Source organism: Cervus canadensis, chromosome 7 (assembly GCF_019320065.1).
Source record: "Cervus canadensis isolate Bull #8, Minnesota chromosome 7, ASM1932006v1, whole genome shotgun sequence".
Classification (NCBI taxonomy): Eukaryota; Metazoa; Chordata; class Mammalia; order Artiodactyla; family Cervidae; genus Cervus; species Cervus canadensis.
Genome location: NC_057392.1, coordinates 85158005 through 85172657, shown reverse-complemented (window position 1 = coordinate 85172657; position 14653 = coordinate 85158005). Strand labels below are relative to the sequence as shown.

Genomic DNA, 14653 nt, shown 5'->3' with positions numbered 1-14653 from the left:
CTTTATCGTTCTTGTAAACTTAGTATTTTTATCTTCCTCTTGTAAGTAGGAAAATGGACACAAAGAATGGTTACCTATCACAATCAATCATACAATCATTAAAAGGCAGAACAAAGGTTCAAATTTCAACTTTCTGAATTCATTTCTGAAAAAGTCCAAAGCTTTTTCTTTTATGTTATATCTGTTGTCTGGGTGTTTTTCTTTATTTCTACTGAGAAACTGAAATACTTTCAAAAGTTTATTTTTTTTTTTTTTTAGTATAGCTGAAATTCCTGGATTTTAACTTAACTTTTGAAATTTTTGTAACTTTCAAATCCATTCACTTGACTTCTTTGATGATTCCAGATTGGAATGATTCCCCAAACAAAATCACAGCATAATTTGCAAAGAATTTCAACATGGCTAAACTCTCTTCCCTTTATTTTTACCAAAGTAACATATTCATATTTAAGCCCGTCAAAACTAAGATGTTTATGACTAAAAGCAAAGTTTCCCCTCTATATATAGAGCCATTATCCAGAGGTAATAATGCCAACATCTCTAGATATTTCTCATGGAATAAGTCTTTATCTTCCTAATTATTATGTATATGATGCTATTTCCTATTTCATACACTTTAAACATTATATCTTTTTACTGTTTAAAAAAAAGACAGCTCTTTGGGGCTAGTAAAACTTTCTCCCTCTATCCATCCTCCTAGTAGAGTTATATCTTAATTTTTATTAAACTGTTAATATAATTCTCCAGAGTATGCAAATGTTAACATTGAGTCTGTTGTATAATCTGGTTGCGCTTCTGCTCCTATAGAATTTTTTTCTGATTTAATTGCTGAAATTCCCATCTGTTTAATTTGCAATGTTCCTATCACAAATTTTCCCCAGTGACTCTAATGGTACCTCAGTATTATTTTCCACATCAAGGCAACAGGTATTCCATGAGTTTAATTTTCTCCTCTATAAACGTCCTCCTTCTTCCAGGCTGGTTGAGTTCTAGAACTTCACTCAGCTTTTTGTCCTAACTTCATTGTGTCATTCTTATCGAAGAGCACTTGAGAAATAAATTATTTATTTCTTGTATATATTTTTGTGTGTTATCTGTTTTTTTTAATTCTATGCACACATTTGGTTGACAAATTAACCAGGCAGAAAATTCTAGGTCAGAAATCATTGCTTAATGTTTTTTTGGCTTCCAGAATTGATGTTGAGAAGTCTGAAGCCATTCCGATTCCAATTCTTTCTACAGGACCTATTTTTGTTAACTTGGTAAGGGATTTTTCCCCCCTTTATGCAAGCTTTTAGGGGTTCACTTTAACCTTAGCATTGCAAAATTTCACCATCTCTATGTGGATCTTTCTATATTCACTGTATTAGGCACTCAGTGGACGCTAGCAGTTTAGACACCCCTATCTTTTGGTGCTAATCATCTTTTTATTACTTGTTTGATAAACATCCTCCCTTCTATCTCATCTTTTTCTGGAACTCCTATCATTCAGATAGCAGACCTTCAGGTTTAATCTAATAATTTTCTTCTCATTTATCTATTTCTTTGCTGTTTGTTCTCCTTTTGGGGAAATTTTCTCAACTTTATCTAAGACAACTAACAAATTTCGTTCCCTGCTCGTCTCTTCCTGAGTCTTCTTTTCTCATAGCATCTTGCTCTTTCTTAATGGCTGCAACGTTTTTAGTTACTCTGATGTATTAATGTCAGTTTTTAAAGTTTCCTTCCCCTGCATTGTCTCCTTCCTCTAAGTTTCTTGAGTTACTTGTTTGCCTTTGTCTCTTTCTTTACAGCAGAGGATTTCCTCAAACGTGTGGTAAGCCCTGGTTATTTAAAGCTCATTTTTTAAATCGACTATTTTAAAACCTACTTAAAACTAAGGCAAGGAAAAATTGGTTGAAAGCTCTGTGTTCTTGAGCAGAGCTTACTGACTAGTGAGCTTCACTGTAGAGTTCTCTGGTGGGACTCTTAGGAAATTTCTGATGTAAATATCTTTAGGGGGGATTTTTGCCCTTGAGTTTATTTCCTAGAGCTGGAGACACGGAGGGAGAATCCATTCTGTTTCTCTCCCCTGCTTCTGGTGCTGCTGGCAAACCCTGGCTTGAGGCTTCATAACTGCAGTCTCTGCCTCCATCTTCACACAGCCACCTTCTTCTCTGTGTGTGTCCCTGTCTTCTTTTCTGTTGCTTATAAGGACACTCATCACTGGATTTATTGTACACATGAAATTTAGGATAATTTCACCTCAACACCCTTTAGTACATCTGCAAAGACCCTACTTTCAAATAAGGTCACATTTACAGATACAGGGAGTTAGGACTTGGACATATCTTTTCAAGCTACTATTTAACCTACCAAAGTTTATAATATTCCTCTAAGGAAATTTTTCCAGTGTCCTGCTTGGAAGGGATAAACCCAAGATCTGAACATTGGAAGAGGGCTGTGGGTCTCACACTTCAGCTCACAAATGTTCACTTAATCTTTGTACTCATTATCCATTTCCAAAACTTAAGAGACTTAAAACAACCACTACTAACTTGTTCATAACTATGTAGGATGGTAAGTGGGACTGGGTCCAGCCACACAATTATTCTGTTTTCACCTGGGGGTTTCTAGGTAAAAACAGGCAGCTAGTCACGTGACTACTGTCATATAGTCCAAAATGGCTTCACCGACACGACTGTGGTTGCTGTTGGCTGGGCCTCTTTACGTGGTCTCTCCTCCTCGGAGAAAGTACCCAGCTTCCTCACATGATAGTCTCACAGCCCCAACAGGGCACGAAGGGAACTGCCAAGACTCCCTGAAACCTACACTCCTTGTACATCAATTCTGCCACAATCCACTAGTCAAACCAAGTCACGAAGTCAGCCCAGGCTCAAGGGGCAGAAAAAGAGACTCCACTTCTTGAGAAGAGGAGAAGCAAAGTCATGTTGTAAAGCAACACACATACAGCGACATGGGAACTATGGTAGCCATCTTTAAAAACCACCTGACACATAAGGCTATGGTTCTTCCAGTGCTCATGCATGGATGTGAGAGCCGGACTGTGAAGAAAGCTGAGCGCCGAAGAATTGGTGCTTTTGAACTGTGGTGTTGGAGAAGACTCTTGAGAGTCCCTTGGACTGCAAGGAGATCCAACTAGTCCATCCTGAAGGAGATCAGTCCTGGGTGTTCATTGGAAGGACTGATGTTGAAGCTGAAACTCCAGTACTTTGGCCACCTGAGGCAAAGAGCTGACTCATTTGAAAAGACCCTGATGATGGGAGGGATTGGGGGCAGGAGGAGAAGGGGATGACAGAGGATGAGATGGTTGGATGGCATCACTGACTCAATGGACATGGGTCTGGGTAAGCTCCGGCAGTTGGTGATGGACAGGGAGGCCTGGCGTGCTGCGGTTCATGGGGTCACAAAGAGTTGGACACGACTGAGTGACTGAACTGAACTGACACATCTCCTACGTTTCAGTGTCCTCGCTTAGGTGTGCCTGGTATGACTTAGTCCAGAGTCTTCTGGTCCATCCTCCTCCAGTCCTTATTTTCAGTTTCACACCAGGGTGTAGAAGGGACAGCTGCCCTCCTACCGCAGGGAGGGGAGAGGATCTGGAGCCCGAGCAGCATCTGGATCAGACTTCCAACCAATGCTTGTGCTTTCAACCCCTGCTCCTCTCCTGCTTTCAGAGGATTGTGTGAATTTCATTCTTGAGCTTTCTTGGGTTCTTCCAGGCAAATGAACGTGTTTTGTGGTTTCTTGCTCAGTGGGCTTGGGTTTCAGTGCTCTGAGGTCTACCTTTAGATCAGACAAGTTTCAAGATTTTGCTGTTTCTGCATCCTTTCCTATTCTCTTTGTCCTTGCAGTTTTACAGGGAGCAGGGGTCTTTTTACTATATTTTTGGGCAATTTCAGGAGGGAGCAGGGAAACATCTCTAGGTGAATGGTCATTCAGTTTCCAACTGAAAAAGACAACCGTGATAACTGTTTATCTCCCCAAAATGGCTACTCTAACTCATCCTAAAATTAAGGTACAAATTTCAAAGCATTTAAACACAAAGCTAATTCATAGAAAATGTCTTTTGGGAACTGTATTCAAGAGAAAAAATATTACAAGACACAATTACTCTGAACAGTCTCTCAACTGCTTTAATTGCAAATGATTAAGAAAAATGAAACAGATTTGGGAAAGGCTCTTAATGGAATGCTTTTTATGATGAGGAGAATGCTTTGGAAATTAAAAATGAAGGAACACTAACACCAGAAAGGGATAGTTCTCGCCGAGAAAAATTTATAATTATTTCTCACAAGAGAGGTGATATGAGAATGACCATGACTCTCACCAAATCAGTCTGGATTCAGTAAAGGGTAATGAAGGCAGAGGGCAAAAATGACACTTATATAATTGGATCAAAAGAATCAAGGGTATATTTCAACAGAAAAAACAAAAAAGCAGAATGAGCAGCTGTTACAACCATCACAAAGGGATAATATATAGGTGTGTGCCATACAAAGTTCAATAAGAAGAGGGTCTTCTCGCATGCGATCACAAAAGTTCTGAAAATTCCCCTGGAATTAACCAACCACATGCATATTTCAGATAAAAAGCCATGCATAAATAGAAATCTGCTTTTGACTCATCTATGGAAGTGCCTTTGCTCTTGGTTAACAGCTAGAAGCATTTGCAAACTATAAAGATGCTTTAATATCCCTGCCTTCTCTTCCTCACTCTTCAATACATAAGAAACAAAAGGACTTAAAAAAAGGTAGAGGCTTGCTAATAAGAAAGGCTGTCAAGGAGGTGGAGGGAATGAAATCAGATTCTTACTCCTAAACCAAAACTCTGAAAAGAATCAAAAACAAAATACATTCAGCCCCAGGGAAGGAATGCAGATGCAGATGTGGAGAGTGGACTTGTGGACACAGTGCAGCAGGGAGAGAGTGGGATGGATGAAGAGGGTAGCATCAGTTATACACGACCAGGTATAAGATGGATGGCTGGGCCCTTTCTTCTCTGCTAGAACCATCCCTTTCTGGGAAGTTCCTGAGTAGCACAGGGAGAGCGCAGTCTGCTGCTCTGTGATGACCTGGAGGGATGCGAGGGGGGTAGGGGGGGAGTCTAGGGAGGGAGGGGATGTATTTATAATTCTGGCTGATCTGCACTGTTGTATGGCAGAAACCAACACAACACTGTAGAACTTAAAATATATATATCTGCATATATATATTTACATTTAAAAAAACAGAAAAACTGGAAAAGGGTCTCAACCAACCCTTGTACTCTAGAACCACAGACTAATAGATGTGTGTGATATTGATCTGTGGATGCAAGGAAGTGATGGAAGGAAAATCCAGCCAACTGGCTTCTTTCCTAACTGGCACTTCTTCATGGATATAAAAGACAGTGAGAATTTCTCTGAGTACATCGTATTTTAAGGATGAAAGTCCTAATCAAATAGCAATTGGATGTGTCAAAGTCATCAATTCAATTTTCAAAGTGCTTCAGTGAAATAAACATGTCTGGCCTATAGGCCAATATTTGAATTCCCATAATCCTGGACAGCATATGTGGCCAGCAGTGATATTTCATTTCACAACTGAGTAAATCTGTAAAATTTGAATACGCTGGTGTCTACACCAATCTGATGCCATCAGAAATGAATTACTGCCATATGGATCATCAAATTGCCTCAGATTTGTTACACTGTGAAAATCCCATTTCAAAACTCAAAACCCTACAAAACTCTTGACTAATGACTCTCCTGCTGCACACTTAGATTATGTCCAATTTTTCTCTATGGTAAAAAATGCTGAAATGCACAACTTGATAACTTTTTTCTATGCACAACTATTTCCTTAGGATGAATTATTAGAAGTAAAATGGATTGGTCAAAGTTTTATGTATTATGTAAAAATTGATAAATAATAAAACTACCCTATAGAAAGATTGTATCATTTCACAACTTCACCAGAAATATATGTATACCATGTTTCATACTATATTTTAACCTTTATTAATTTGATGGCTGAAAGATGGTCTCTTGGTTTTACTTCATATTTTTTAATTACTAGTGAAGGATGAACATTTTTAATGTTATTGACATAAAATTTTTTATGTTTTGCACATTTTTCTACTGAGTATTCATTTCTCCCCCCGATAGTCTGTAGAGCACTTTCTACACTAGGGAAATTCACTATTTCTCTCTTTTGTATATTGTATTTTCCTAGTTTGAACCTGACATTCATTTTATGATGTTTGATATATTGGACCACATATAAAAGTTTCAGGACACTAATATTTTCTTTATGGTTTATGCCTCTTGATACACGATAATTTTTAAAAATTTATTTTGTGTTAAATTCACATGTAGCTTCAAGCTAGTTTAAAAATTAAACTGGAAACGGGTAATCATCTGCCAGGAGCAGAAGTCACAGAACAGTGGCTTCTATTTTGCCAACTAAAATTTACTGGTTGGATGTCAATATAACAAAATGAGGCAAAAAACACATGCCCCTTAGCAAGTGACATCCACTACTGTTATTCAGATAGACTGGGTAAATTCTGCAAGCACAAATGAATTTGAAGTCAGTATCTTTAAACATTTTAATTTTTCACACTGTTGTGCTTCCAAGTATCTCTGTCAAAGGGCTTTCACATTCATCACCCCTATCAATTTTCAATCTGACACTGTGAGATAAGAAAGGTAGGTATTAACTCCCCTTTTTACAGATTAGGAAACCAAGGCTCAGAAACAATATTGATTGGCCTGCACAAGATTCTCCAACCAATAAAGCTTACTGAAACTAACACTATAAAGCAATTATCCTCGAAGTAAAAAAAAAAAAAAACTTGCCAGGTGTGAAATGCAGAAATTCTAGACTCCTGGTCTAATGGTCTTTCCACTATACTAGGAAGAGTTCTTCTGATGAGAAAGCGGGAGTAGTTATAATTGCAAGAAACAGGGTAATAGAGATTTAGAAAGGCATATTCTCTGAGGTGGGGAGGGAGGGGCTAGGAATTATTCTTTTACCCCATTCCCATTTTCTACTTGTCTTAGAGCTAACTTTGTTAATGGAGAATCTCAGCCTTTGCCAAATTATCAAACTAATTTAATAACTGATTGTGATAAAAACATTTTGCTAATACTATCTGTCTTAATCCTTAGGAAAGCAACAATGAAATTTATAAATCTGTTAAGCCTAAAATGTATGTGATGGTGGTAATGGAACAAAGCAAAATATTACCAGGTCTAGTGTCTTTTTTCTGACACCACCGAATCTCTGATTCTCTGACACCAACTGGGTTCCAACGATGCAATTCAGTTCTGACATGGACCACCTGGAGTTAGCATTGGACCTCACAAGACTCAGGCCCACAGGCTGCCCCATTTCAGATGCCAGCCACAAATGAGGGGCTTAAGGCTACCCCAGTTCTACCTGACCTATTAACAAATTTGGGAGTTCTGTCAAGGAATAATCAGAATTGGAAGTGGGTTAAAACTAAAAACAGATTTTAATCAGTTAACTACTGCAAAAGGGGAAAAGAGAACTCAGTATAGAACTGATTCAATTTTGAATACAAGTAGGGATTCACAGTCCGTGGAACTCTCCAGGCCAGAATTTTGGAGTGGGTGGCCTTTCCCTTCTCCAGGGGCTCTTTCCAACCCAGGGATTGAACCCAGGTCTCCTGCACTGCAGGTGGATTCTTTACCAGCTGAGCCACAACAAAAGTTTCTGAAATGCAGTACTTGGATGCAATCTCAAAAAAGACAGAATGATCTCTGTTCATTTCCAAGGCAAACCATTCAATATCATGGTAATCCAAGCCTATGCCCCAACCAGTAACACTGAGGAAACTGAAGTTGAATGGTTCTTTGAAGACCTACAAGGTCTTTTAGAACTAACACCCAAAAAAGATGTCCTTTTCATTATAGGGGACTGGAATGCAAAAGTAGGAAGTCAAGAAACACCTGGAGTAACAGGCAAATTTGGCCTTGGAGTATGGAATGAAGCAGGGCAAAGGCTAATAGAGTTTTGCCAAGAGAACACATTGATCATAGCAAACACCCTCTTCCAACAACACAGGACAAGACTCTACACATGGACGTCACCAGATGGTCAACACCAAAATCAGATTGATTATATTCTTTGCAGCCAAAGATGGAGAAGCTCTACACAGTCAGCAAAAACAAGACTGGGAGCTGACTGTGGCTCAGATCATGAAGTCCTTATTGCCAAATTCAGACTTAAATTGAAGAAAGTAGGGAAAACCACTAGACCATTCAGGTATGACCTAAATCAAATCCCTTATGATTATACAGTGGAAGTGAGAAATAGATTTAAGGGACTAGATCTGATAGAGTGCCTGATGAACTATGGACAGAGGTTTGTGACACTGTATAGGAGACAAAGATCAAGACCATCCCCATGGAAAAGAAATGCAAAAAAGCAAAACGACCATCTGAGGAGACCTTACAAATAGCTGTGAAAGGAAGAGACGTGAAAGGCAAAGGAGAAAAGGAAAGATATTCCCATTTGAATGTAGAGTTCCAAAGAATAGCAAGGAGAGATAAGAAAGCCTTCCTCAGTGATCAATGCAAAGAAACAGAGGAAAACAACAGAATGGGAAAGACTAGAGATCTCTTCAAGAAAACTAGAGATACCAAGGGAACATTTCATGCAAAGATGGGCTCAATAAAGGACAGAAACGGTATGGACCTAACAGAAGTAGAAGATATTAAGAATAGGTAGCAAGAATACACAGAAGAACTGTACAAAAAAAGATCTTCACGACCCAGATAATCAAGATGGTGTGATCACTCACCTAGAGCCAGATATCTGGAATGTGAAGTCAAGTGGGCCTTAGAAAGCATCACTATGAACAAAGCTAGTGGAGGTGATGGAATTCCAGTTGAGCTATTTCAAATCCTGAAAGATGATGCTGTGAAAGTGCTGCACTCAATATGCCAGCAAATTTGGAAAACTCAGCAGTGGCCACAGGACTGGAAAAGGCTCAATTTTCATTCCAGTCCCTAAGAAAAGGCAATCCCAAAGAATGCTCAAACTACCACACAATCGAACTCATCTCACACGCTAGCAAAGTAATGCTCAAAATTCTCCAAGCCAGGCTTCAGCAGTACGTGAACCTTGAACTTCCAGATGTTCAAGCTGGTTTTAGAAAAGGCAGAGGAACCAGAGATCAAATTGCCAACATCCACTGGATCATCGAAAAAGCAAGAGAGTTTCAGAAAAACATCTATTTCTGCTTTATTGACTACACCAAAGCCTTCGACTGTGTGGATCACAATAAACTGTGGAAAATTCTTCAAGAGATGGGAATACCAGACCACCTGACCTGCCTCTTGAGAAATCTGTATGCAGGTCAGGAAGCAACAGTTAGAACTGGACATGGACAAACAGACTGGTTCCAAATAGGAAAAGGAGTATGTCAAGGCTGTATATTGTCACCCTTTCTTATTTAACTTACATGCAGAGTACATCATAAGAAACGCTGGGCTGGAAGAAGCACAAACTGGAATCAAGATTGCTGAGAGAAATATCAATAAACTCAGATATGCAGATGACACCACCCTTATGGCAGAAAGTGAAGAGGAACTAAAGAGCCTCTTGCTGAACGTGAAAGAGGAGAGTGGAAAAGCTGGCTTAAAGCTCAACATTCAGAAAACCAAGATCATGGCATCTGGTCCCATCACTTCATGGCAAATAGATGGGGAGACAGTGGAAACAGTGGCTGACTTTATTTTTTTGGGCTTCAAAATCACTGAAAATGGTGATTGCAGCCATGAAATTAAAAGACGCTTACTCCTTGGAAGGAAAGTTATGACCAACCTAGACAGCATATTAAAAAGCAGAGACATTACTTTGTCAACAAAGGTCCATCTGGTCAAGGCTATGGTTTTTCCAGTGGTCATGTATGGATGTGAGAGTTGGACTATAAAGAAAGCTGAGAGCCAAAGAATTGATGCTTCTGAACTGTGGTGTTGGAGAAGACTCTTGAGAGTCCCTTGGACTGCAAGGAGATCCAACCAGTCCATCCTAAGGGAGATCAGTCCTGGGTGTTCATTGGAAGGACTGATGTTGAAGCTGAAACTCCAGTACTTTGGCCACCTGATGCGAAGAGCTGACTCATTTGAAAAGACCCTGATGCTGGGAAAGATTGAGGGCAGAAGGAGAAGGGGAGGACAGAGGATGAGATGGTTGGATGGCATCACCAACTCAATGGACATGAGTTTGGGTAAACTCCAGGAGTTGGTGATGGACAGGGAGGCCTGGCGTGCTGTGATTCATGGGGTCACAAAGAGTTGGACACGACTGAGTGACTGAACTGAACTGAACTGAACTGAGGTATTTACAGCCAAGGAGCAAGGTAGGGATCAGTGGAAGAAACACCAGGCAGAAGTGGGGATTTGGGCTAACCCAACCTAATAGGATTCTTCCTGAAACAAAAGCCAAGGTGATCAAATATCACCTGGGGAATAGTAGTAGATGAGGAATTTTATCAGACATCGAAGGTGACTAGATGTCAAGGATAAAGATTCTGGTTAAACCAACTTTTAATTATTGTTACAACTGGATTCTTAAAGGCAAGGCCAAAGGATGGAACACAGTAGAAAAAATGGCTCCAAAGAGCCTGCCTAGAGTTTGTTTAGTTAAGGAGAAAGTCTTTGTCAGTTCCAGTGACTCAGTTTCTAAGATTTATGAGAATGACTTACAGAACTCAGAAAGGTGTTTTAGTTACCATTACCAGTTTATTATAAAGTATACAACTCAGAAACAGCCACATGGAAGAGATGCATAGGGCAAGGTGTGAGGGAAGATATTTACCAACGAAGTACTATTTTGCTAGTTAAGAATTATGTCATAAGGCAGATAAATGGATAAAGAACTTGTGGTACATATATACAATGGAATATTACTTGGCCATAAAACGGAATAAATTTGAGTCAGTTGTAGGTGAATGAATCTAGAGCCTATTATTCAGAGTGAAGGAAATCAAAGAAAAACAAATATCGTGTATTAAAGCATATATATGGAATTGAGAAAAAATGGTACTGAAGAACCTATTTGCAGGGCAAGAATAGAGACGGGGACATAAGAATAGACCTGTGGATCCAGTGGGGAGAGGAGAGGGTGTGATCAATTGAGAGAGTAGCATTGAAACATGTACGTTACCATATGTAAAACAGAGAGCTAATGGGAAGTTGCTATATAACACAGGGAGCTCAACTGGTGTTCTGTGACAACCGAGATGGGCTGGGGGTGGGAGGGAGGTTCACACGGGAGGAGACATGTGTATACTTAGGGCTGACTCACACTGTTGTATGGCAGAAACCAAGACAACAATGTAAAGGAATCATCTTCCAACTAAAAAAAAGAAAAGAATTACATCATAGGAGACTTCTCTTGTGGTCCAGGGGCTCAGATGCCATGCTCCCAATGCTGGGAGCCCAGGTTTGATCCCCAATCAGGGAACTAGATCCCACATGCTGCAACTAAGTCCTAATCCAGCCAAATAAATAATTTTTAAAAAGAACTATGTCATCATTAATAAATACCTAGCTATATTACTAACATAAAGAAAATATTACTATAGTACCTAAAAGGAAACACATGAGACAGTAGTCACCACTCTGTGGGAAAGTATGCATATTTAAGGTTAAAAATTATGTATGTGTTCAATTTACTAATTCAATTTCTCTAAAGCTGCCGGGAACACATTTTTAAAACCTCATAGATAAGATTTTTTTTGGAATTGTGATATTTACCCCTCTAACTTAAATTTAAATACACCTACACTCAGGCCCAAGAGAAAGCCATGTATCTTTCACAAGTATTTTTAAGTAAGCATTCAGTTCAACAGTCTAATGATACCTTTTGTTCCACCTTCAAAAACTGGGCCAGTTCTTCTACAGTTAGATGATCTTTCTTGTCACTGTAGCTCAAAAGCAACAGATAAAGGTCCCGTCTCAAAGACATCATTTTGTAAAACACACAGAATTCTTCAAAAGTCAGAGTCCCCTGATTCTCATCTGTATCAGCTTCCTGAAAGAGGCATAGAAAAAATAAAGCAGTAAGAGTTTGAAATAGGAAATTGAGGAGCAGGAAATAATATTTACAATAAAAAGCTAATATCCATTTTGCAAATGGTAAACATGTTCTTTTCAAGAACACATGGATCAATTCAAAAATTGACTATACATTAGGCCACAATAATGTTTCAAATTATAAAGAATCAACTTTATAAAAACTAATTTCTCTGACCACAACAGATTTATAAAGCAACAAAGAAAGCTTAAAAAACTTTGCCTGGAAACAACCCATTTCTAAATAGGAAATTAAACAGAAGGAAACACATGTACCACATATTAAAACTTGTGTGATGACATTAAAGCAGTAGTTAGAGGGGAACTTGAAGTTTTCAGCTTATTAGAAAGCAAGGTAAATTAAAATCAGATGAGGTAACAATTCAACTCCAAAAGCTATTAAAAAGTTAAGCCAAGGAAAATAGAAGGAAATAAATTATAAACAAAAGAAGAAAGCTAAGCGAAACAGAAAATGAGAAGATATAACATCAAAGGTGAGCAATTAAGCCAAAAGCTGGTCTTTTGACAAAACTAATAAAAGAAATCTTGGAGAAGATTAATCATAAGCAAAAGAGAAAATACATTCGATATATGATGAAAATACTAGTCTCTGATCAGCTTCTAAACTGTGATTCAATCAAATATAATTTTTACCTATAAAAGAATCTCTTAATTCTACATAGATAGCTTATTGCTCTTATAGCCAGCAGCATCATTGGTTCCTCCCTGCCTGAAAAATCCATTTGCACTTATCTCTAGTTGAAATTATTTGCTCCTAGTAATTATTGAGCAAGGATCTTTTACCACGTACCTGCCTTCTGACTGGCTGAATTTGTCATAAAACCATAAAACTGCTGGGAACATATAATAAATAACCAATCCACTTACATAATCTCTATTCTAAGTGAACACAGTTGTAAAACCAAACAAAAACTGACAGGGGGTGAATGGCATTTTGAAATACATAGACTTTGTGACATACAGTCAGCTGGTATGTGGTTTTAAACATAGCTTTGAAAGCCGAAGTGTGTATAAAAATATATCTTTCTAAACTCTGCTAACTTTGCGTCAACTACAAACAAACATTTAGACCCATATTTACATCACACAGTTTCTTTTTGAGGCTGATTACTGTTTCCTTCTGTCATTTTAAAAGCAGTGATAGATTGATCTACAGAATACCAACAATTTTGGTGTTTGACGCTCTTGGCTATAGTCTTTGCATCCTAAGAAAGTAGGTCTAATCTTCATATTTCTGCTGTAGTTTTTTTCAAAACATATAACCCTGGATAGAGAGATGATACATTTTTCAAGATTTCCTTGAAAATGCCTAAATCATTAGGAACAGTACCACTCTGAGGTTTTAAGCAATAGCCTCAAAGACTTAAAAAGAAGCTATCCATACCCTAACAGATTACTTTTTAAAAATCAGTTGAATCTTGCACTGCAACAAGAAGGCAAAGAAAATTCCAGGAAGGATTTAATGTGTTTACCAGTAATTCAGTAAAACAAAAGAAAGAAAGAAAGAAAGAAAGAAAGAAAAGAGTATGCTCCTTAAAATAATACTAAGATCCTTGTTCCCATTACTTGTTTCCATTACTCAGATCCCTGAGCTACATGAAAAATCCATGGTAGAAAAAATCTACATTTACACTAGAAGCCCAGCTACTGCTCCAGTCACTTCTTGCTTAAGAAGTCTTTCAATCTTTAAATTCAAGGTCACAAAAAGAGACCTTAATGCTTTCTTAAAACATCTACAAAGTAGAAGGGAATCTTCCTACACTGTAGGTGGGAATGTAAATAGGTGCAGCCGCTATGGAGAGCAGTATTTAAGGTTCCTTAAAAAATTAAAAATTGAGCTACCACATGACTTTGCAATCCCCCTCCTGGGCATATATCCAGAGAAAAACATGATCCAAAAGGATACATGCACCCCAATGTTCATTGCAGCACTGTTTAAAATAGCTAAGACATGGAAGCAACCTGAATATCCAACAGAGGACTGAGTAAAGAAGATGTGGTACATATAAACAATGGAATATTACTCGGCCATTAAAAAGAATGAAATAATGCCATTTGCAGTAGCATGGCATATAGAGAGTGTCATATTGAGTGAAGTCAGACACAGAAGGAAAAATATCATATGATGCCCCTTATATGTGGTGTCTAAAAAGAAATGATACAAATGAACTTACAAAACAAAGAGAATCACAGATTTAGAAAATGAACTTATGGTTGCTGGGGGGAAGGGATAGTTAGGGACTTTGGAAAAGTCATGTACACACTGCTATATTTGTAATGGATAACAAAAAAGAACCTACTTCATAGCACATGGAACTCTGGTCAATATTATATGCTGCTTGGATGGGAGGAGGGTTTGGGGAAAAGTGGATATATGTATATGTATGGCTGAGTCCCTTCACTCTTCACCTGAAACTACCACAATATTGTTAATTGGCTATACCCCAATACAAAAAATAAGAATTTTAAAGTTTGGGGAAAAACAACTTCTCCGAAGTATTAACTTTGAACTTACAAGACTTTTGACATAAACATTTCGTGGTT

At 38.3% G+C, this 14653-nt stretch overlaps 1 protein-coding gene across 3 annotated transcripts in view; it reads right to left on the bottom strand.

Moving 5' to 3' along the window:
* PLCH1 (phospholipase C eta 1) overlaps nt 1–14653 on the bottom strand; it is a 227446-nt gene that overhangs the window by 72606 nt on the left and 140187 nt on the right. For all 3 annotated transcript variants that reach the window (XM_043473939.1, XM_043473940.1, XM_043473941.1), the window contains exon 6: nt 11877–12047. In XM_043473939.1, coding sequence (XP_043329874.1) covers nt 11877–12047 — 171 coding nt within the window. The remainder of the gene's footprint in view (nt 1–11876; nt 12048–14653) is intronic.